We start from the raw sequence: 22644 nt of genomic DNA on the forward strand, positions 1-22644 counted from the left end.
GGAAACTTCAGCTTCGACAATATTGAGACAGAGGTTACTCCAATCCGTAAAATCTTTGTTTGCGCGATTTAGATTCTTCGCTGCTATTGGCTGAGAGCGTCAAATTCATCGCAAAGATTGACAGTTGATGCATGACATTAGTGATGTCACCACTATGTAAAGTAGGTACCTAAATAACAGTGACCTAAAACCTTTTTCTTATCAAGAATATGGAACTTGGAAAAAATTAAGTTTGTTAATAAATCATTGTTACTTATTTGAATTAGCAATTCTAAAATAAATATTTACTTTTGTCTAATTAGCTAAAGGTCTTCTAGTTGTAAATAATGAATGAAGATTGCTAGAAATGAAAAATGAGAAAAAACACAATAATGATCGTTTTAAATCGTTAAAAAAATCGATAAAAATATTGACCGAATCGAATTATTATGAATTAATTAGCACTTTGCACTTCACTACTAGACCTTGTTATGACAATTGACATTTTTATGACAACTATTTAATGACGTTGACATATGTCATTTTACTTTTTGAAATTGGCATGTGGCGTTAAACTTTTTATTTCTTTGAGGTGAAAGCATGCAATAATGGTTACTTAGGAGGTGGAAGAAACCTTCCGTTTATATCTGTGAAAAAAAACTTACTGAGACAAGTTATTATTTCCATGTAGGTCATAAAGTACATATTGCAACATAGTACATCTTAGCAAAATCGAAACTAAAACAGAAATAAGTTGATTAAATACATACCTAATTTGATTTGATTGTTGTTTTATCCGTGAAAACAATAAGTTGTAATCTTTTTAGATATAAAGTTTACATACCATGTCTTGATCCTTGACGGAGTAACCAAAGCCAACAGTTTAAAAGGCCTCATTAAATCGGCATTGAGATTGAGTACCTAACTTAGTATACCTATAGAGTAGATTAAAAATTATTTGTGTCTTTCACGTCAACACCACTGAAACGGTGTAGACAGAGCCAAGTTGTGTGTTGTGTTGTAAATACTAAAAGGTCACGTTCAGCTATAGGTAGGTATAGATCTTATTCAAGATATTTTATTGATGGAATTGATATTAAAATAGCAGCAAATTTCTACTTGCTAGCCCATCGCCTTATAGAAGAATCCCAATTTTACTATTAGCTTTTCCCTTAACCAAAATCCATGGCCATTGTACCAATAACTTTTTTCTAAATGAAATAAGTACTTACTTTAGTTTTAATGCTTACCAATGCTCTTACGGTGAGGAAACCTGCACATTATGGAAGGAAACATGCTATAGAATGTACAGGTTTTCTTACGGTGTACTAACCATGATCTAATATGGTTTAAGTTCCCCTTGTTTGATCTCTTCACAATCCATGATCACAGGCGCCCCCTATTCTACCCGTACAAAGAGGCGAGGAAGTACTGGAACTAACGCCAAAAGGAAGATTTTTTTATATCGTTTTATTTTAATTAGGTACCTAAATTTATACATACCTTATCATACCACTGAGACGTGTTACATTTACATGCAATATTATCAAACAAAATAACTTGGACATATTGAACAGTTTACAGACTACAAGGATTTACTTAAGATAGTGTAAGGCTATCCTACATCTCATGATACCTGTATACTTAATGATAATGAGAAATGAAAAGGCTAGTAGGTATTGTTTGACGGTAAATTTTCTTATTGTAAATATACTCAATATTCTGTACTTAACGATTTCACTGCATTCATAATCTTTGGACCAATTTTGTTGTAATTATATGAACATAGTTAGGTCCATAATATTAACAAAGACAAAAGACAAACAAGGCTTAGTCCTTTCTGTCTGTAATTCCCACGGGAGCGAAGGCTCCAAGCTTAAGCTAGTAAGTAAGTACTATATAAATCCATAATTGGACTTTTACACTTGACATAGTATTTTTTATATTTCACCTCTGACTCTGACACATGATTAAATTATCATTGGGGGTTATCCACACTTGTAAGTACACTTTGTTATAACTTCTTATAAAATCAAATTTATAAAGTGCTTTAGAAGGTATTTTAGTTTGCAAATTCTTAAACACGACGAACATGACTTTATTGACCAATAAATCCGACCTAACTATAATATTAAACATATATAAATCGCGTCTTTATTCCTTACGGTGTCGACAGTGCAAACAGAATTGGAAAGGCTGATTTTAGAACATATAAATTAAATTTTTAATAAAGTATTTCGGTACCTAATTAAGTAGTTAGAAACACTCAAAATGTATACTAATGTGAAAGCGTGTCAATTATTCTTCTATTCGGTAATTAGTTGATGTACGCAGAGTCAAAAAACATTTATCTATTTATTTTCAGGCATCAAAGATACATAAGTACTTAATTACCAAATAAATTAGGGAGGCTATTCATCAGTGTAGTCGAAATAACAAAACAGCACAACAGTTACGCAAGGTCAATAATGATGCGTTTTATTATTGACTAAGCACTTAAGTACCTACCTAGATGAGACAAGTAAGTAGGTTATATTTGCCAGTCACTGACATAAAATGGAGCAGACTTTGGTCTAACTAAAAGATACAACTACAAAAAACCATGCCACAGTATGAAGTACCGACTTACATCACTTAAATATGATTAACTAAAACAGCTCTACCCAATTTTACAAAACGAATACTTTACTGCTTTTGTCTTCGAATTCTCTCTCGTAAAATAGTATTTATTGTTTCGCAAATCTAACGGGAACAGTCCTCCTGTCGAAGCAAATTATAAAGGTATCATACCGCATGTACAATATTAAGCTTGAATATACCCTGTACTCTATTTATAACTTCACTAGCGACCTACGGATAGCATTTATAGCAACCTTTTTCAAAAAACCATACTTCCAACATTCCAAACAGGATCAAAACCCGCTGTCAACTTTCCAAGATTAGTGCATACATACGATAGACAAAATAGGAGGACTTTTACTTCTTACGAATCAGCATACTTTTTTGCTTCATTCACGTTCGTCACTCTTTTCATGCAAGCTATTTCTATATATACTGAAGCAATATAGGTACCTAATAGAAATTGTTGCATTTTCAAGTGCATTCGAGTCTAATGTATACTTGAGTAAAGGCAATAATAGGGCGTTGTCAGTTATCTGTCTTCAATAATCGATTTAATCGCCAAGTGATAAATGATAAATGTATCGAGTTCTTAACAGATATCGCAGGGACTTTGTAAAATAATAACTATCAACAACCTCGGGTTTGCATGTATATAAATAAATTAAATTGATTGATACATGTATATTATACATGGCCTCTATTTGTATATAGTCCTGGATTGTTCCCAGGCAGGACACCAGACATAACGAAACTAACTTTTTTAAATTGATACGAATGTGGGGTTCTCATACCTAACTAAAATATAAACTAATCTTATACTTTTACTTAAGTACCTACCTACTTAGTTTCAAAAAAGAACATATAATCATTTACATTTCTTCAAATTTTTAAAATTTCATAAGCTGAGCACATGCTGAGTTATAAGAACTTACCACCTATTGCTCATTTAATTTTTAAAGAAAGGAACGTAGGACTTACTGCATGGTGTTTTTCTTACTATCAGAGACATCTGAAACTGTCAAACGGATGGCAATAAAAACTTTTAGGTACAATAGTAATTTATACCTACAATAGTAATTTATAAATTTCCAAAAAAAACTAGTATTTTGGTCCGAATAACTTACTACGTTTTATAAGTAATGTAGACAAATATTCCCGGACAACTAGGTACTGTCCACGATCATTCAAAAGTATAATAAATGGGTATCTCTTGGATAGGCATGTAACATCTTCGTCTTCATCGTCACTTTCCATTAGGTAAATGCCTAATCAAATATATATATTTTTAATTTCTAACTATTTAGCTTTAGTTTTTCTAGAAATTGCCAAAGTACGTACCCACTTATTTAATTATTGTTTTAAATTATTTATCATGCTTTAGGTACATCAAAAATTATCAAACGCAAGTGTTTATTACGTAATGCATATCCACTGATATTTTGCTATAAACACAAACAATAATAAAACTTCAGGCAAAACAGGAATGATACTTATGATAAAATAACCTGCCCAGTCGACTTATTATGATTTAACAAGTGATTACGCCTTACATGTCCATTTAATTGGTCAAAAGTACTTATGTGTTTGTAAAATCTGTGAATAGAATTTTAAAGTTCGGTTCGCATTAAAATCGGTCCAGTAGCTGAGAGTCGCGTTTTTTATTTTTGGCAAAGTGAGATCCCAGCTGTAGCATATTCGTATTCTGTTCAATATTGTCTTAATTTTTAAATTAAATGTACTTATTTATTTAGATTATTAATATAGATAATGTCTGTGACAGCCAGAAAAACTGTGTATTTTGTACTTTATTAAAAAAAACAATAAGCGTTAGTACTAAAACAAATATGTATGTATACAGACAGGACACAAGAATATCTACCTACGTAAGTAGTGGAATAAGTATCTCGTAAAAAATAAAAACAATAATTAATCCTAGACTTATAATACTTCCACTTCAATCTTTAGTCCGACCTCTTTGTTCCATGAAATCAGTTGCATTTTAATAACATACAACATCGCAAAATAATTATATGTACGTAAGCACTATGCCGAGGGACTTATCAGTTTTGTTAGAAACGCGTTCTCAGATCATACCGTACGTACTACCGGACAATTCGTCTCACAGTGTTAACGTGTTGTGTTTGAAGTAACGTTTCCTAAAGATGGCAAAAAATAAATCCAAATTAAAACGGGAGGGGGAATTTATCCCCCCAGATGGAGGGTGGGGATGGATGATCATTTTCGCAGCCGGATTTTCTAATGTAAGTTCAGCAGTTCACAAAAATTTGGATCATTTAATATTCTCGTAAATGTGCAGTCATCATTCTGGCATATTTTCCAAGATTGTGGAGAAGGACCCGGGGTCCTTTTGTGTAATGAATCTACAGATTTCTTTTTGAAAACTTTGAGTTAAAAAATAATTAAGTAAATTTATTAAAAATGGCCAGGTATATATAGATACAATATAACTAACAAATTCAATATACCTACCTAGTTTCAACTTTACAATAACAATAACAATTTTTTCTATTGCAATCTCTCTCATCTGTGTGCCCGTTTGCACCCTCCACAGAAGTGTTTAGGGCCCGGGGTCCTCACCTTACCTTAGCAGCCCATCAAGTCCACTGCTGGACTGGGCGGGGGGGTTGGTGACGGCAATGTCAATTGATTCTGGACTATATTGTCATATCAGCGTAGGAAGCGCTGCTGCCCACCTCCCGCTTACTCCCTTAATCGCCTCTTACGATACCCACGGGAAGATATGGAGTACTAAATTTATACCCCTAAACCCCGGGCCGCGGTGCCGGCAGAGTTTCTACTTTACGACCCGGGGCCCGCCTAAGTTTATTCTATTGCAATATTTACAACATATTTGCGATTAGTAGACGATCCTTAGACTGTATTATCGTAAAGTAGGTAGTCAGATAACGTCAAACTAGTACAGTAGGTCAATTTCATAAATTTTCGTGTTCATTGAAATTGAAAGAAAAAGATTACAAATACCTCCCACCCTCAAAGGACTACAAAATGGAAATAATCTAGATTAAATATTCATAGTAAGCAATTTAGCTTACAAATTTAGTCGAAGAAACAGACGATACTAGGTCTTTATTGTATCAGCTTTCGTAAAAAGATTTTTTTAAATAATACAGCCTATAACGCAGCCCAAACATTAAAAAAACATATTTAGCTTCTTGTAACGGATGCTTAAGTTTCCTCATTGACAAAACCCAATGGTTCACTTGAAGAGCTTTAAGAAGATCGCATATTGGCTATCTAGCAAATGTGGAGAGATAGCTGATCTTCGGTGTTCAAACCATCAAATTGTGGCCCATTAAAATGCATCATTTGCATGGCAGTAGGTATAGTTTCAGATTCTACCTTGGCCATGTGTCAATTCTCTTTAAGCAACTAGTTTGAATGCTAATCGATGCTCGTAAAAGTTGGCTAAACTTCGCGAGAAAACAAATTCATTCATAGGATAAGTTTCAAGCCAAAGATTGCGGAAGTTGTTTAAAAGAAATTTCAGGTTCATTTTAATTTATCTCTTTCTAGTTATCGGCCTTACCAGTCCTCCAACAGTTCGGGCTCCTCTTCAGGGACAAATTTGAGCGTCTGGGCATCACCAGCTCGGAAACGACCACTATTATCAACATGAACTCGGCTCTGACCTCTTGCGTCGGTGCGTGACGCGCCTTGCATGGTAACTCACTGATACCATACCGGCCAATTCTAAACAATTGACAATATTTGCATCTTTGTGATGCTATTGTTAGATAGACTTATTTGTAATTATGTTATTACTAGAGTACGCTCGCGGCTCCATCCGCGTAAAGAAAAAAATGCCGATAATTTCCTAAGGGAATTCCGAGAAACCCTGTCGTGCATCCTTAGCCTGCATAAATTAGAGAAAAAATATGCCATATTTCAAATCTCTGGACCCCGTGCTTGAGGCTATGTATGTATACATGCACAATATAATGATAAATCAGTTTTGCATAAAATGCATACATTCAAATGTGATAATATGAATAATAAATAAACTATACAACTACTAATGCGAGGACAAAAGATTGTAACCAATTAATCGTTAGTACTAAGATAGGAATTTAACACAGGAATACATTAAGACAATTATTGATAATGGAAGCGAAGCAAGTATATTAAATAAATACTCGAAATCCAAAATAAATCTTGAGAAATGTTACACGTGTTTATTAAATTTTCAGGTTTAGCAAATGGGCCTGTGTTCAAAACTTTCAGTTATAGAAAAGTTTCGCTGACTGGAGCTACAGTTGTCTTCGTGTCGCTTATGTTTACCACATTCTCCTACAATTTTATCACTTACCTCATATCTTTCTCGATATTATACGGTGAGATAACTTTAGAAATAATTGCACATAAAAAAGTGTTAAAGATATCAAACCTGCCAATATGAAAATAAATTATTTTGACCTTTTTTAGGAGCTGGATATGGCATAAGCAGCTCTGCCAATGCTCTCGCTTTGAACACTTACTGGAAATCTAGAAGGCGATTAGCAACAAGTTTGTCATGGACAACTACAGGACTTGGTCCTATGCTATGGCCGCACATTATAACACTTTTAATGGCTTCATTCGGTGAAACTGGAACCATTTTAATTATAAGTGGAATATCACTACATGCTATCGCCTGCGCACTTTTACTGCAACCAGTTGAATGGCACAGTAAATCTTCAGAGCAAAAAGAAGAGGTGAACCTTATTAAGCCTGAAAATAATAAAAATGATGAGCTTAACAATAAAAATACAAAAAGTGAAAAAAGAAAAGCAGATAGTGGTTATTTCAGCTCTATATCAAAATTTAAGAATCTCAGTGCTTTTTCTAGTCAATACCTTTACAACGAAGATGACCCAGTTACTCCGGGTTATGAAATAACTGATCCCGGTATTCCCATGATGTTGCGTGCTAATGATGGTTATTACAGTCAATCTCGGCAATCAAAAAGTAGATTATCTTCAAGAGAAGCATCTGCAAGAAATTCTAGAATGAATTCTAAAAAGCCTTCCATGACGAACTTAACAGAAAATCGCTCACGAAAGTCTTCTACATTATACTTAAATGAGTCAAAGAAAAATTCTTATGTCAACCTTGGAGAAGAAATCAAAACTAAACCTAAGCGGAAAACGTCTATAACAATTGAGACCCAAATTCCAGAATCGGAAATAGAAGATTGTCCGACACTTAAAGCACCACAGGACTTAAAAGCTGAAGAAAAAGCCGTCGTTGATAAAATTGATCCCGTGAAAGCTAAGGATATTGAAGAAAGGGCAGAGAAGCATATGAGAAGTAATAAAAGTATTAAATCATTTAAAATTGATGGACAATATGGAGACAAATACACAAAAGACAATCATAGTAACATATCTTTGAGGAATCAAGATGATTATGAAGAAAGAAAATACATAAGGGATAATCATAGTAACCAATCATATCGAACAAGGTATAGGAAAAAATCAAATAATTTTAATTATGAAAGCGAAGTATTGAAACAAGCTTCAATGAAATTAGAGCAATATCTAAAAGATAATGAAGATAAAACACATGCTGAAAAATTAAAATTGCTTATAAATAACCATTCTGATGATGACGATGATGATGTCTTTGAAGCAAAATATGAAAATGATAAAGAAGAAGAAAAACCACTCACTTTTTGTGAAAAGATATACATGTTCTTCGATTTAGATCTTCTGAAAGATTACACATTTATAAATCTTATGTTAGGCATAACACTTGCTAATTTCAATGAATTAAATTTTTCTATTTTAACGCCATTCATTCTTGGTGATTATGGTTTTAGTAAATCCGAAGTGGCGTTCTTCATGTCATTATTAGCTGGTATTGATATTTGTGTTAGATTTTGCATTCCATTTGTGGCAGGAAAAATTGGATGGGATAATAATTCCTTCTTCCTCTTTGGAGTTATGTCTATGGCTATGGGACGCGTTGGTAAGTTAAATGAAATTTTGTTAATTAGACGATTATGATGTTTAATGATTTAATCAGATGAAATAAATAAAACATACCTGTAAAGTTAACTCCAGCTTTATTTTTGAAGTTGCTGTTTAGAAGCATTTATAAACTGTAAATTATTTTCAAAAGAACATGATCTTCCTTAACCCGGTTTTGTACTTTTAATCGAACAACCATTACGTATTTACATTTGGTTTCTTTATTTCAGTTTTGGCGTACTGTCAGAATTACAGCGTTGTACTTTTAGTAGCTGCTATGATTGGCTTTGGAAAGGGTCTGAGAACAGTCTTCATGGCTCTGGTGATACCCACTCATGTGCCTCTCCACAAACTACCAGGAGCAACTGGAATACAACTGATAACTGCTGGCGTTGTTTATCTGACTTTGGGACCCGTTGTTGGTAATACTTGTTAATATTTTATTCAAAGCAGGTCTCATTTAGATTATTTAAAATATTTTTGAGCAAAAATAGCCCAGATCATAGACCAGGGAAAATAATTTTTTGAAACTACATACGATTAAAAAAAATATACACATGAAGTCACAAAGTCGTAGCGGAGACTTTTACTATAACTACTGCACTACAAATAAACTTACCCAAGATATAATGTAGAAAATTCCAAACAAACACATGTTATTATATCGATTCCCTTATCTACATTATTCAATGATTAACATTAATTTTGTTACAGCTTAGTTGTAAATACTTAAAGATAACGCTCAATTGCCAAAAAAACTAATATCAAAATAAGAGTAGAATATAAAAAAATATAGACTTCTTATATATAGAATCTTACAAATGAGACAGAAATTGGTAGATACAGAGAAAAATTAACTGACTGATTCCACAACGAAAAAAATAAAAACTAACAAAAAACTAACAAAGATGACACAATCTCCTATTTTTTATTGCAAAATTTTGTACATTTCACGGGTGGTATTATACTATTTTCATACCCTAAAAGAAAATTATGACTGAATACCAAAAAAAAATGTTTTTTTACCATATCACATTACTTATTTCAGGTTGGATCAAAGACAATGCCTCAACGGCAGTGACGTTGCATTGCTTGAACATCTTTACGTGGCTGACCGCCATATCATGGGGTCTAGAGAAATACATACGAGCCAGAAGACAGAAGCCGCCTAGGGAACAATTAACAAAAGCATGACAAAATACAATTGGTCTCCAACACTCAATGTGAGATTGGTGGGCACATGATTTCACCTTATTTTTACTGTAGGTTTTAAGAAAATTTGGGAGAGGGAAGAGGTAATACTAATTAGCAGACAAAACATGTATCTGTCCATAACGCCCACATAGACGCCTAAGTCGAAAATTTTTAAGGAAATCAATTTTAAATTGTACAAACAGAGAGAAGTTTTACACAGAAAACAATTTTATAAATTATCAAAAATCCCTTTTAGCTTACTAAAGAAATAAATACTTACTAAAGTAATGCAAAATGAAATAATATAAAACAAAAGTAGTGCAAATAATAACAAAGTACCATATTTTTGCCTCAATGCAAAGGTAAACCTACTTTAAATGATATCTGTAATATAATATGTGATGCCCAGTTTTCATACTAATAAAATATAAAATAAATTTTAAACTAAAAATTCTTGTTTTATTTACGTGAATTAGTATGTAAAAATCAAAGTGTAAAACTTGGATGGTTCATTAAATTTTTAGGTTTTTGACACACCGTGGACTGTATGTGTAACAAATATTACAATTATTTTTTGAATCAAATATACCCTTCAATCATTGCAGATTTTCTATCGAATTTGTAAAAAAAAGAGTAGAAGGCTGGTCAGGAAGGACAAAGTGAGTTATAAACTAACTTATTATTAATGAGAAATTGCAAAGTGGAAGCTAATGACCATAAAAATCGTAATAGAATACCGATTTCCAAGCTAAAGACTTTAACAAATGAACAAACAGCATAGTATAATGGCCTATCAGCCTTCCCAAGTAGAAGAAGTTGGCCGATCTACTCCGTTAAGAATAAAGACGTGATTTGTATTTTGATGTATGTATGAGCAAGGAATCATGCTTGCTCCTAAACAAAAATTATGAGCAGATTTTCAGTTTCGTAGCTTTATTTCATCAGTCTAAAACCTAAAACACAACACTGATTGTAAAACACAGACTGATAGACATTATTTATGACGTCATTCGGGTACTAATTACTATATCTATAATGTGAGAAAATTATTTGCGCATCACCAGACACAGGGGAAAGGCAGATGAAATATTCTGGCTTAGCGTCGCCAAACCTGATGAATCCCAAACAAACTTGACAAACATGCCAAGATACAAACTTGTGACAAAGTGTGAATTTCTTGTAGACTGGTAGGTATAGGATCATCTCATTTCCAACTGAAATGTAAGTAGTAGAAAGCGAACAAAAGTATCGTGAATTTTTAAGGGTTAATTGGGTTTTAGGGCCTGTTTTTACCTAAAAGGTATTACTAAGCTTCCGCAGTCTGTCTGTCCGTCTGTACATCAATCCGTCCGTGTCTGAGTCCGTCTGTGTGTCCGAAAGTCCATCCGTTCGTCTGTCAACAAGCTGTATCTCATAAACAATGATAGGTAGAAAGCTGATTTTTTAAAAAGATATCAAAATTTCAAACAAAAAGTCAACAGTATTTATCATTCACATTCATCAATGAAAAAACGGATTTTTTTCAGACGTGAGACGCAGCGTGTTCCATTTTTTAGTCCCCACGAATTTTATCTATTTGAATTTTCAACAAAATCGTTAGAAACGTTTTCGCAAACGCTAGGAATATATTCATGAATATTGCTAGTTTAATAGAGTTGGAATAGAATACTTTTATAGATTGTCCCTAATAAAACCGTTTATCAACAATTTATAATGCGGCAGACTTTGAATCACTTTACGACATTTAGTTACTCTGTAGAGATAAATTTTATGTTTCACGTTCAAACACAATTCATACATTTGAATGTGTCATTTTGCGGAAGCACGCCAGCTAAGCGTGTCCGTGGCCTTTGTTTTACTACAGTTTCACGAAAATATAACTGCGATATACAAACAAAATCGTAGATAACATGTGTGCTATGGGTTTATTTCAGAACAGACGTTAGAGAAAAGTCGTCGTATATTTAACAATTTTCTAACTGGATCGACTACACACATCGTTTGAATAAGGTACATTATATTTACAATACTAATATAGGGATCTTTTGTCTTGAAATACTTTTTTCATATTAATGTTTCTATATATATTTGTGCATCGACACATATCTACTATTCTCATAAAACTTTCTAAACTCATACTACTAATTGTATTTTTTATTTACATAAATTTAGTTGTAATTAACACTGTTATACCTATCTGAGTGTTTTCTTCACTACTCTTCATGTGAATGATGTTAAACGCGGCTTTCAAATCACATACAGGACTAATAACATATATTGAGTACTTTGTCCTGTATGTGATTTGTTCATCAGAGTCTCGAAGGTCCTAAGTTTGAGACTTGTGATACTATATTTTATAATAAATACATAGATGAACATCCAAGACCCATGCCAATCAGAAAATGTTCTTTTCTCATCATGCCCTGGCCGGGAATCGAACCCGGGACCTCCGGTGTCACAGAGGCCCTCATATACTTATAAATATATATAACTGTTGCTTAACCAATTCTCAAAGTAGGCTAGAGTCCACATACTATGTAGCTGCCCAACCAAATTTTCTCACAGCATGTAAAATGTCAATAACATAATATGCCAAGCTGATCGGACTTTGAAACTAACAACTGAAAATGCAATTCTCCATACACTATTTGTGATGAAGGAGAGTAACAAGTAAAAAAAAATTTTCACCGAACTTATTCAAGAACTCATTAGAACGTAGCGAAAGATGTTTATAATTTGAACGTTCGAAGTTCTGTTTTGAGTGTCGACAGTCAAAAATACCATAGATGCGCTAAAATTAAACTTCTGAACAGAGGCACACTCGTACTCGCATTGACCTGCGTCATCGGCTAATGATGCAGAAGTAACATATTATTATGTAGGTATATTGTGCGTTAGTTCCGTTTTCTTTAAACATCTACATCTTGTTTTACAACCTAATATTTGTTTTTTTTTTAATTTGTTAGTTTGATTAGTAACTTCAATTAGATTTGATGATAATGCTTGTAGCCATAGAATTCTTAATATTTGACTCAGATTACTTTGATTATCGCATTAAGTTCATCAATTGTTTAACACAATATTATTTTCCACAAAAGTTTGTAGGTATACATAATACCTAAAAGATTTCTTAACTTAAAACTACTGTGAAAAGTAGCTAAGTACCTATGTAAAGAATGGGAAAGCAAAATATATTCAAAAAAAGAATCTGTCATCTAAAAACCGAAAGTTGTCTAAAGATAATTAAAGATAGTAGGATTTGAACCCTTCGCTGTAGCTCATGTTAGTGATAAACTCCTAATTTCAGGTAACAAAATCAGATAAAATGAAGCCAATAATGAAGAAAGGAGAAGATTTTATCCCCCCAGATGGAGGGTGGGGTTGGATGATTATATTCGCAGCAGGATTTTCAAACGTATGTTTAGAAATTGCTTTTTTGCTTCTGCAAATCTTCAAAATAATTATTCTTTCCCTATATTTCTATCCAACATCCAAAAAAATAAAGAGTTACTTATCTAACATAGGTGTGAACTATACACTCAATGGATAAAATCGATAGATAATATTAAAAGATAACACACTTCCTAATCAATAGATTTATTAGTTACTTCTTTTACTGCTGATCAGGTGAGAAGAAAAAAACATTTAATATGCTTCTCTTCCGACGCACAAAAGTCAATCAAAGAAAAAAGTTCATTAATTTGCCATTGATTTTTTAAGTGATGGGCTAGCAATCTATTAATCACAATTTCATAATTTATGACGTCCATCTTAATTTGGCCTACGAGCCTATATAAAGTTTGGTTCTACTATAAAGATTCTAACACCAATGCACTTATAGATTTTACCTTATCCAATTACATATTTAAAAAAAATACTTAACTCTTCTAATTCCAGCTATCGGCGCTTCCATTCCTGCAGCAGTTTGGTCTCCTCTTCAGGGACAAATTCGAACGTCTGGGCATCAGTAGCTCGGAAACTACCACTATTATAAATATTCATTCTGCTATGAACTCTTTCGTCGGTGCGTGACACGCCTAGCATGGGTAACTCTCAAGTACCATACCAGATTTTATAGTTTTTATGAAATTACGGAGCCAAGATGAATTAATCAAAAGGGATAAAGATTCATTTCAAATAAGAACGTAACCCTGCACAAAAGCTATCTCATATTATAAGTTAAAAAAATGCCCGAACAACCTACAACAAAGCAAGAAAGTCTTGAGCTATAATAATGAAATACTTTATTGTATATACTGAAATCACTAGTTTCTGAGGTGTAAAAAAAACTCGATTAAACGCAAATCATCAATAATACCTTTTTTCATTTTCAGGATTGGCGAATGGTCCTGTATTTAGAACATTTAGCTACAGACAGGTATCGCTGACTGGAGCAACAGTAGTAGTCATCTCTCTTATGTTGACTACGTTCTCCTACAACTTTATTACGTACCTCATAACTTTTTCAATTTTATACGGTAATATTATTATCACAATACTGAAATGTACTCAAAATATGTATAACAGAATTATTCCCAATATTTTTAAAATGTTTCAGGAGCTGGATATGGTATTAGCAGTTCTGCTAATGCGCTCGCTTTAAATACTTATTGGAAAAACAGAAGAAGGTTAGCAACGAGTTTATCTTGGACCACCACAGGACTTGGACCAATGTTATGGCCACATATTATTACACTTTTAATAGCTTCTTTTGGAGAAAATGGAACTTTACTGATCATAAGTGCAATATCACTTCATGCTATAGCATGTGCACTTTTACTTCAACCAGTTGAATGGCACAGCAAACCTGTGCCGCAAGTAGAGGAAGAAGGAAAAAAATTATTAAAAGATAAAAATAAAGAAGACGATGAAGCATCTAAAAATAAGTTTAATAACAAAAAGAATGGAGGTTATTTTAGCTCAATAGCAAAATTAAAAAACATGAGCGCTTTTTCTAGTCAATACCTTTATAATGAAGATGACCCTCTAACACCTGGCTATGAAATCACAGATCCAGGTACACCTATGATGTTGCGTGCTAATGATGGATACTTTAGTCAATCAAGACAGTCCCGAAGTAAGGTTTCTTCCAGAGAAGCGTCTACTAAAACTTCAAGAATAAATTCAGCTAAACCATCGATGGCCAATTTAAACGAATACCGCTCACAAAAATCTTCTACTTTGTATTTAAATGATTCTAAGAAAAACTCTTCTGCAAATCTCAGAGCTCCAGAACAAGAAATGAAAAGTAAACCGAAGCGTCAAACATCTCTTATAGTTCGCGCGCAAATTCCAGAATCAGAAATAGAAGATTTTCCTACACTCAAAGCACCACACGACTTAAAAGCTGAAGAAAAGGCCGTTGTTGATACTATTGATCCGATAGAGGCAAAAGATATAGCAGAAAAAGCAGAAAAACATATGACTAATAGCAAAAGTGTAATTTCATTCAAAAAAGACTATCAGTATGAGGAAAAATCTTTAAAAGACAATCAGAGCAGCGTTTCGCTAAATAATTACGACGATTTAAGTGAAATAAAATATATGAAAGATAATCACAGCAATCAATCCAAAATAAGAAGTCGAAAAAAGTCTAATAATTTTAATTACGAAAGCGAAGTATTAAAACAGGCTTCAAAGAAATTAGAGCAGTATTTGAATGAAAAAGAAAATACCGACCAAGGCACTAAAGTAAACATAGTTATTAATGACGAGACAGACGACGAAGACGATAATATTTTTAAACAAAAAAAAGGGAACGATGAAGTGGAAGAAAAGGAGTTAACATTTTGTGAAAAAATCTATTTATTCTTTGATTTAGATCTTCTGAAAGATTATACATTTATTAATCTAATGTTAGGAATGACATTAGCTAGTTTCAATGAACTTAATTTTTCGATTTTAACCCCATTTATTCTTGGAGACTATGGATTTACCAAACCTGAGGTGGCATTTTTTATGTCACTATTAGGTGGAATAGATATTTGTGTCAGATTTTGTATTCCCTTCTTTGCTGGAAAAGTTGGATGGGAAAATAATTCATTTTTTTTATTTGGCGTCTTAACTATGGCCATGGGAAGAGTAGGTAATAACTTAATAACATCCAGAACTTATATTAATCTGAGTATGCAGTTATTTATCTTACTCTATTAATCTATTTATTTAATATTAGGTTTTCATATTTATTGCTTTCCCTTGTTGATTTCCTACCTGGTATCCTAATTATATTTCCTTAAATTTCAGTGTTGGCCTACAGTCAGAACTACAGCTTGGTGCTTTTTGTGGCAGTAATAATAGGTTTCGGGAAAGGTTTGAGGACCGTGTTCGTCGCACTGGTGATACCCACTCATGTACCACTTCACAAGTTACCAGGTGCATCCGGATTGCAACTAATTACTTCTGGTATTGTGTGTGTCGCATTGGGACCACTCGTTGGTGAGGATACATTCTCAATCGTATCAATAAATATATAATAACGTCAGATTCTGGTCATATACTAAGAATATAAGAAGTATTATTACCCTTTGATATGATTCTTTATATTGAAGTTTCGAATTTGAATTTATTTGAAGTGGAATATTAGCGATATTCAATCTCTTTTTCATGTTTGTTGCATAGTCGTCAATTACTTTTCAGGTTGGATCAAGGACAATGCATCAACGGGAGTCCTGTTACATAGCTTAAACATCCTTACTTACCTCACCGCTGTGTCATGGGGACTAGAGAAATACATAAGAACGAGACGACAGAAGGTTTCCAACGAAGAATTAACGCAATCCTGAAATTGAACTACATCTCCGATCAATGAACTACACATTATTCGAATCACAAATATTTGTTTGAAGTTGCAGGTTAATGATCGAGGTAGCTTCAGCCTTTATGCCAAAGTTAAAAAAGTATTACCTACATACGTAATGGCAGTATTAAAAAAATAAAACAATGTAAAATTTTGTTTTATTATAATGTGTCAAAAAAAAAACAAAAAAAAAGATAAGTTTATAAAATTCACGCATGTTTAGTCTGGTAAACCACGGTAGTAGAACCAACAAACCAAGTTTAAGCGATTGGCTGGTCCAGAAATTCCTTCAAACTTCACTCGCACTCATTATTTAGTAAATTCACACGGAAGCAAAATAACAAGCATGAAATAGTTAAATATTAATAACGAGTAAGATTTTAGACTTTCTTAAAGGTTAAATGAAAGATCAATACTAAACTCATCGCACATGTGATAATAGAATCATGGGTGAAATTCAATTTAATTTGGACGCTAGTACCAAGAGAGCGGAACTACTAATCAAGAGCTGCGTTTGCTGAGCCAAAAGGAGTCACATTGTTGAGTCAGATCACGTACGAATTTCTATCGTAATACTTTGTAATGTCTTTTTTCTAAATGTGTGCCAAATTATAGCTAGAAGCAAATTTTTAAGTGTGAGTGAACTAAATATCTGTGCAAGTATTACCTATACTTAGTTCCCAAAAATGCTTTTGAAGTACTGGTTAATATTCTTAAGAATAGTTCATTTGAGAAATAATATTATGTGCATTTCATGTGACTGTTAACAGGATTAAAATTCTTAGTTTATATTTTTAGCAATTCGCTTGAGGTAACATATCTGTATACGTGTTTGAGTTAAATATTTTAGGTATCAATGAAAATGCTACTCTATTGCGCCTACTGCTCTTTCATAAGCAAATACTTGTCGACTTGTGATCACAATTATGCAATGTAATAGAATGCAAGCTGTTTGATTTATCTAAATATTAAAAAATATTTAAATGACAAATATTTACGAACATTCCATAAACGACATACTTCTGCTGTTGTTTAACGATTGCACCAGAAACTTTTGTACCTTAGTAGGCTCAAAAGAACAAAAAAAATGTTGTAAGTAATGTTCTTCAACAGCAATTAACAAATACCTATATTTTATCTTAAGCGCCTACCTATAATACAATTTCGAAAATTTATCCCTGTTTTCTGTTTAAATATATGTTTTTATGTCCATGTCACGTTTGGCTATATCGTAATCCAATCGGCATTAATCCAAAGAAATAACTTTACCACTTGTTAGATAATCGCTATAGATAAATTTTAATGCTATGCGTGACTTAATTATCAATAAGATACCAGTTACTAATTGAATTAACGAGAATTTTAATTTTAGAGACGCTGTTGAGTAATCATTCTAACGTGATGAGCGCTGGTGTAGACTGATTCTAATATTAATGAATCAAATGAGAACACGGTGAATTTTAATACTTTCATACACACGTAAATCAGACACGTACATAACGCAAATACACTAAATTGATAACAGAGCACATTATTAAAGTCAAACCGATAACGTTGGTGTATCTCATGTACTAGCCGCTAGTATCATTAAACGTAGACTGACGCTGTGGCAAAGGCGTGGAGAAAAACTGGGGTCAACACACGCGGCAAAACAGTGCAGAGGACAGAACAAAAGACATTTCAAAGTGTACGTGATTAACAATATCATTAATGATTATAATGACTTGAAGACGGTGATGTTGTGAGGTGTGAATTTTGGAAATGTGGTATTGTTAAACATTGTTATAATGTCGAGTGCAGTGAATAAAGTTCCACCAGACGGAGGATATGGGTGGATAGTGGTGGTCGCCTATGCCCTCAATAATGTAAGTTAAACTCAACATACCAAGCATTAGAGTTTAAAATTAAACCTCATTGTAGATATACTAGTTAAGGTGATATGAATATAAATGAAGAAGTATTCAATTTTAATTTTGATCTACCATGTTTGCCTAGTAAAATAATTACGTACGTACATATAATTACGTCTATATCTTTTGCGGAGTAGTCAGAACCAATAGTATCGAAAAGATAAAATGATAGAATCGAGATTCAACAACCTCTTAAAATTCATTTAAAATGTATATTTATAATTATTTTGGTGTCAAAAAATTCCAATGAATTGACAATGCTGCAAAGTATTAAAGTTTTTATTAATTAATAACTTGTGGATTTAAATACAATTTACATAAGCAAACACAAAGTATCGATCGATTTTACCAATTTACAAAAAGTTTAGATGGCTGATATCTTTATCAGAAAAAAAATTATCATCTTTATAAACGGATGTTTAGTCTAGCTTCAAAATAGAGCCGATATAAATAAACCTAACTACACAAATAATGTTATCATCATTTTAAAAGTTTCGCTTGGGGAGTAGTAGTAAGTAACTAAAAACATTTTAATTGTTATGTAACAAAATGTAGCTTTGATTGTAAAATCTTCAATAACATACAGTATGAATTTTCGTTTAACATGGGTTTATTAAAACGAAAAAAATGCATATCTCTATAAGTAGAGCACAGTATTATAACAATTTTTATGCCGGTTCCTAATAACATTTGCAATGCCTACATAATGACACAATACAGTAGATAACGTATTTATCTCTTAAAGTCTGGCTTATTGTTTGGCTGTGTGAGTACCGAGAATTGACAATAAATTTATCACACAGTAATTGGGCCTATAACCTGTAATGACATAGGTATCTTTCATTGAAGTGTATAAAGTAAACGAACTTGAGAGAATATTACACAAAGCCTGACTATAACTATTCACTCAAGTACGAGTAGCAATTATTTTGAAGTTATGTCCTATTGTATTATGAACCTGAACAATTGAATTTCAGCGACTAAGGTATAAAAATCTTTATGAATACCATCATTGTACATAAGGTCACTCCTCCACTGGACTTTTGTCTGTAGATGTTCTAGGAAAAATATAGAAATACCAAACCAGGCTTGTAGGTTGATAGAGATTATAAAATCTACTATCGAAATTGATAAAAGTCAAATAATATCATTATATTATTATTTTTAATAAAATAGAGTAAAATTTGTGCCCTAATATTACGAAGTTACTTTTATGTATTCGGACAGTAACCTCATTACTAAGAATTTTATATTTATCTTTTAGGTGGTAGTTCTTCCCCTTATTGCTGGATTCGGTTTAGTTTTTCAAGAAGCCTTTGACGAGACAGGTTTATCCGCTACCCAAGGAACACTAATTATCACCCTTAACCATGGAATTGGCATGCTTATGTCGTTTTTCACTGGACCAGTACTCCAGAGGTTTGGTTACCGAAAAGTTGCCGTTTTTGGAGCAATTTTTATTGCTCTTGGTCTCATGATGACGGCCGCTACATCAAATTTCTGGCTGTTTATTTTCTCCTACAGTATTATCTGTGGTAAGTTTATAAATTACAAAATAACTGGTATCAAAAGTAAGATTATATTTACTGCAACATGCATTGTCCTACATTTTGATAAAACATGTAGTTACATATTGAGATAAATGATAAACATTTTGTGTTTGAATTGCAGCATTGGGCGTTGCATCAGTTATGGCATCCTTCTCATTAGCAATAAATTCATTTTTCAAGGAGAAAAGAGCACGCGCTGTAGGCGCTGGAATGTCCATGACAGGACTAGGAGCCATTTACATGCCCCTCCTCATGAGTACTCTCATGTACACTTATGGTTGGAGATATGCCGTACTTATTCTTAGTGCTATATGCTTGCACTCTCTTGTCGCTGCTTGTTTACTAAGACCAGCCAAATGGTACTTAAGAAATCCGCCAATTACAGAAGAACTCGAGCCATTAAATAAGGATACTGGTATAGAACTTGTGAATGGAAGTTTTACAACGTCTTCAAAACTAACTGGTAAAGACTTTTTTAAAAAGGTCATAACTTTAAAATGACCAACTTTTAATTTAAGCTTGCAGATTAATTTTAAACTCAGCAACATTTTTTCAGGATCGACAACACCTAAAATTGAAGAAAGTGTGGAAACTGGTTTAATTCCTCCAAAAAGTTTATCAATGCGATCTTTGTACAGCAGTGCTAGTCTCGAAGCAAGAAACGCTATCTCGCATCCTGATGTACGCAAAAAGACATCAGAACCACCAGAACCACCGCTCTCTGAAGCTAAATATAAGTGGTGGGAATCTCAAGAGATAAATTTGGGTAGTTCAATAAATATTTTCAATGAACCGAAGTCGGATATAAAAGAAAAGGAGCCACTAAATATTCTACCTGAAAAAAATAAGAAAGAAAAGACATTTCTAGACAAATTCATAGAATTTTTCGATTTGACTTTGCTTAGTGATCCAATATTTGTAAACATTTTGATTGGTCTCTCAGTCGCAGCATGTGTGGAAACTAATTTTTCATTGCTTCTTCCAATAATGCTAAAAGACATGTTGAAATTTGAAACATCTCAAATAGCTCAGATAATGGCTGTTATTGGATTTTCAGACACAATCTTTCGATTCGTGTCTCCATTTATAGGAGAATGGTGTAATAAACCACCAAGAGTTATGTATATTGTCGGATTATTGTTAATTATTTTTACAAGGACAAGTAAGTATCTTAATTTTCGAGCAAACTTTTGTTTATAGGTACACCTTTCTATAAAATCTTACAAATAACTAACAATAACTTTTCCAGTTATGCTGTTCACAACTTCGTACATCGGTATGATGTTCGTAGCTCTTCTTATGGGTATCACCAAAGGCATAAGGACAGTCTACATGAATATCATCATCCCTAGCCATGTACCAATAGACAGACTACCGTTTGCGTACAGCATACAAATGTTCGTCAATGGAATCACGATTATTGCACTTGGACCATTATTAGGTAACAATGTGATAAACATCAATGCTTTTATTTTGAGAATGTATGTACGTACCTCATATAGCTGCCAATCGCATACATTGTTTATAATTATTTTATTTGGCAAAGCAAAGACGATCGATTTGGCGCAGAGGTAGGATTCCTTTCTCTGAACTGCAAGTTCCGGGTTGATCTCCGGGTCAGCTCATGATGAAAAACCAACTTTTTCTGATTGACCTTGGATGTTTAGCTTTATAAATATTTAATTTTTTAATACTTACTTTTCTACTCATATTATAAATGCGATAGTATCTCTGCTGTTATGCTTTCACGCCTTAACCACTAAATTTTAATGAAAATTGGTATACGTCGACCCTTAGAAAGAATACAGCAACTGTTTCATTACGAAAAACGAAACCACGCAAACGAAGTCGCGGGAAAAACTAGGGTTGAAATAAAATAATGCAGCATTGAATTATTATCGTAACAAGTCATTAACTTACTTTGGGCCTAGCTGTATCTAAACTTTTGCTCAGCTTCGCTCAGAAATTTCCATTTATTGTTTTAAATTTTTGTTTATTGTTTTAAAACTAAGTATAACAAGTCTTTTCTCTTTATAATAAATATGGTAGGTAATATGGTAATGGATCATGATAATACTCTCTCTCTTATCTTGATTTTCTTTTATGTTTCAGGAAAGATTCGTGAAATATCTGGATCATATCAAATACCAATAGTGGTGTTGAATTCGGTGACTCTAGTCACAGTTGTTTTGTGGACGTGCGAATTTATTTACTTCAGACTGAAGCAGAAATCCGTCACAGAAACCCAAGAACAGCAGTAAAGAAATCACTCAAGATGTATGAATTCCACAAATGTTAAACATTGTTAAGACTTACGTATTAGTTGTTATTTAAATAATTTTTATAAATATATTTGTTTAAAGTTGTTAATATTATTTTCAGCTATGAAGTTTTAGCATAGAGACACAAGTGACTTTGAATACATTTTGCATTTATTTACATGATAATATTTACAAAATCTTATACTTATTTTATATTAAAAATGAACAAACATGGCTAGAAAAGATTGAAATAAGATTAAAACTTTTGTTTTGCTGGCGTTTACACTATTTGCTTAGAAGCAGTATGATGGCATAGAGTAACAACACAAAACTTTGGTTACT

General features: G+C 32.9%; 3 protein-coding genes across 6 annotated transcripts; all 3 read left to right on the top strand.

Annotated features, from left to right (window-relative positions):
- Positions 1-4506: 4506 nt before the first annotated feature.
- Positions 4507-10049, top strand: LOC106131374 (uncharacterized). 2 transcript variants are annotated; one of them, XM_013330470.2, is made up of 6 exons: positions 4507-4862; positions 6157-6283; positions 6831-6974; positions 7066-8589; positions 8822-9013; positions 9640-10049. In XM_013330470.2, the coding sequence occupies exons 1-6, from the start codon at positions 4764-4766 to the stop codon at positions 9783-9785; spliced, it is 2232 nt and encodes a 743-aa protein (XP_013185924.2). In that variant the 5' UTR covers positions 4507-4763; the 3' UTR covers positions 9786-10049. The 2 variants fall into 2 exon arrangements, with proteins under 2 accessions (XP_013185924.2, XP_013185925.2); XM_013330471.2 differs by lacking the exon at positions 4507-4862 and having other exon boundaries at positions 6157-6304.
- Positions 10050-10634: 585 nt separating this feature from the next.
- On the top strand, positions 10635-16700 carry LOC106131089 (uncharacterized). Of its 3 annotated transcripts, XM_060944820.1 has the most exons (8): positions 10635-11006; positions 11720-11795; positions 13093-13200; positions 13683-13809; positions 14120-14263; positions 14344-15870; positions 16029-16220; positions 16422-16700. In XM_060944820.1, the coding sequence occupies exons 3-8, from the start codon at positions 13111-13113 to the stop codon at positions 16565-16567; spliced, it is 2226 nt and encodes a 741-aa protein (XP_060800803.1). In that variant the 5' UTR covers positions 10635-11006; positions 11720-11795; positions 13093-13110; the 3' UTR covers positions 16568-16700. The 3 variants fall into 3 exon arrangements, with proteins under 3 accessions (XP_060800803.1, XP_013185533.2, XP_060800804.1); XM_013330079.2 differs by lacking the exon at positions 10635-11006 and having other exon boundaries at positions 11080-11795; XM_060944821.1 differs by lacking the exons at positions 10635-11006; positions 11720-11795; positions 13093-13200 and having other exon boundaries at positions 13697-13831.
- A 1245-nt stretch (positions 16701-17945) lies between these two features.
- On the top strand, positions 17946-22411 carry LOC132901833 (monocarboxylate transporter 9-like). The gene is made up of 6 exons (XM_060944627.1): positions 17946-18446; positions 19756-20026; positions 20163-20504; positions 20598-21203; positions 21291-21482; positions 22154-22411. Exons 1-6 carry the CDS (start codon positions 18369-18371, stop codon positions 22300-22302), a joined length of 1638 nt encoding a protein of 545 aa, XP_060800610.1. The 5' UTR covers positions 17946-18368; the 3' UTR covers positions 22303-22411.
- The last annotated feature ends 233 nt before the right edge of the window (positions 22412-22644 follow it).

The sequence above is a fragment of the Amyelois transitella genome, chromosome 6 (assembly GCF_032362555.1).
Source record: "Amyelois transitella isolate CPQ chromosome 6, ilAmyTran1.1, whole genome shotgun sequence".
NCBI classification, from domain to species: domain Eukaryota; kingdom Metazoa; phylum Arthropoda; class Insecta; order Lepidoptera; family Pyralidae; genus Amyelois; species Amyelois transitella.

What these genes read in the sequence shown, in the direction of transcription:
- LOC132901833 (XM_060944627.1), top strand. Translation starts at nt 18,369, where the DNA reads ATGTCGAGTGCAGTGAATAAAGTTCCACCAGACGGAGGATATGGGTGG. An exon ending in AATTATTTTTACAAGGACAA is followed by an intron (nt 21,204 to 21,290) that starts GTAAGTATCTTA and finishes TAACTTTTCCAG; the next exon opens with TTATGCTGTTCACAACTTCG. An exon ending in TGCACTTGGACCATTATTAG is followed by an intron (nt 21,483 to 22,153) that starts GTAACAATGTGA and finishes TTTATGTTTCAG; the next exon opens with GAAAGATTCGTGAAATATCT.
- LOC106131089 (XM_060944820.1), top strand. Translation starts at nt 13,111, where the DNA reads ATGAAGCCAATAATGAAGAAAGGAGAAGATTTTATCCCCCCAGATGGA. An exon ending in AACTTTTTCAATTTTATACG is followed by an intron (nt 14,264 to 14,343) that starts GTAATATTATTA and finishes AAAATGTTTCAG; the next exon opens with GAGCTGGATATGGTATTAGC. An exon ending in CGCATTGGGACCACTCGTTG is followed by an intron (nt 16,221 to 16,421) that starts GTGAGGATACAT and finishes ATTACTTTTCAG; the next exon opens with GTTGGATCAAGGACAATGCA.
- LOC106131374 (XM_013330470.2), top strand. Translation starts at nt 4,764, where the DNA reads ATGGCAAAAAATAAATCCAAATTAAAACGGGAGGGGGAATTTATCCCC. An exon ending in TCGCAGCCGGATTTTCTAAT is followed by an intron (nt 4,863 to 6,156) that starts GTAAGTTCAGCA and finishes ATCTCTTTCTAG; the next exon opens with TTATCGGCCTTACCAGTCCT. An exon ending in GGCTCTGACCTCTTGCGTCG is followed by an intron (nt 6,284 to 6,830) that starts GTGCGTGACGCG and finishes TTAAATTTTCAG; the next exon opens with GTTTAGCAAATGGGCCTGTG.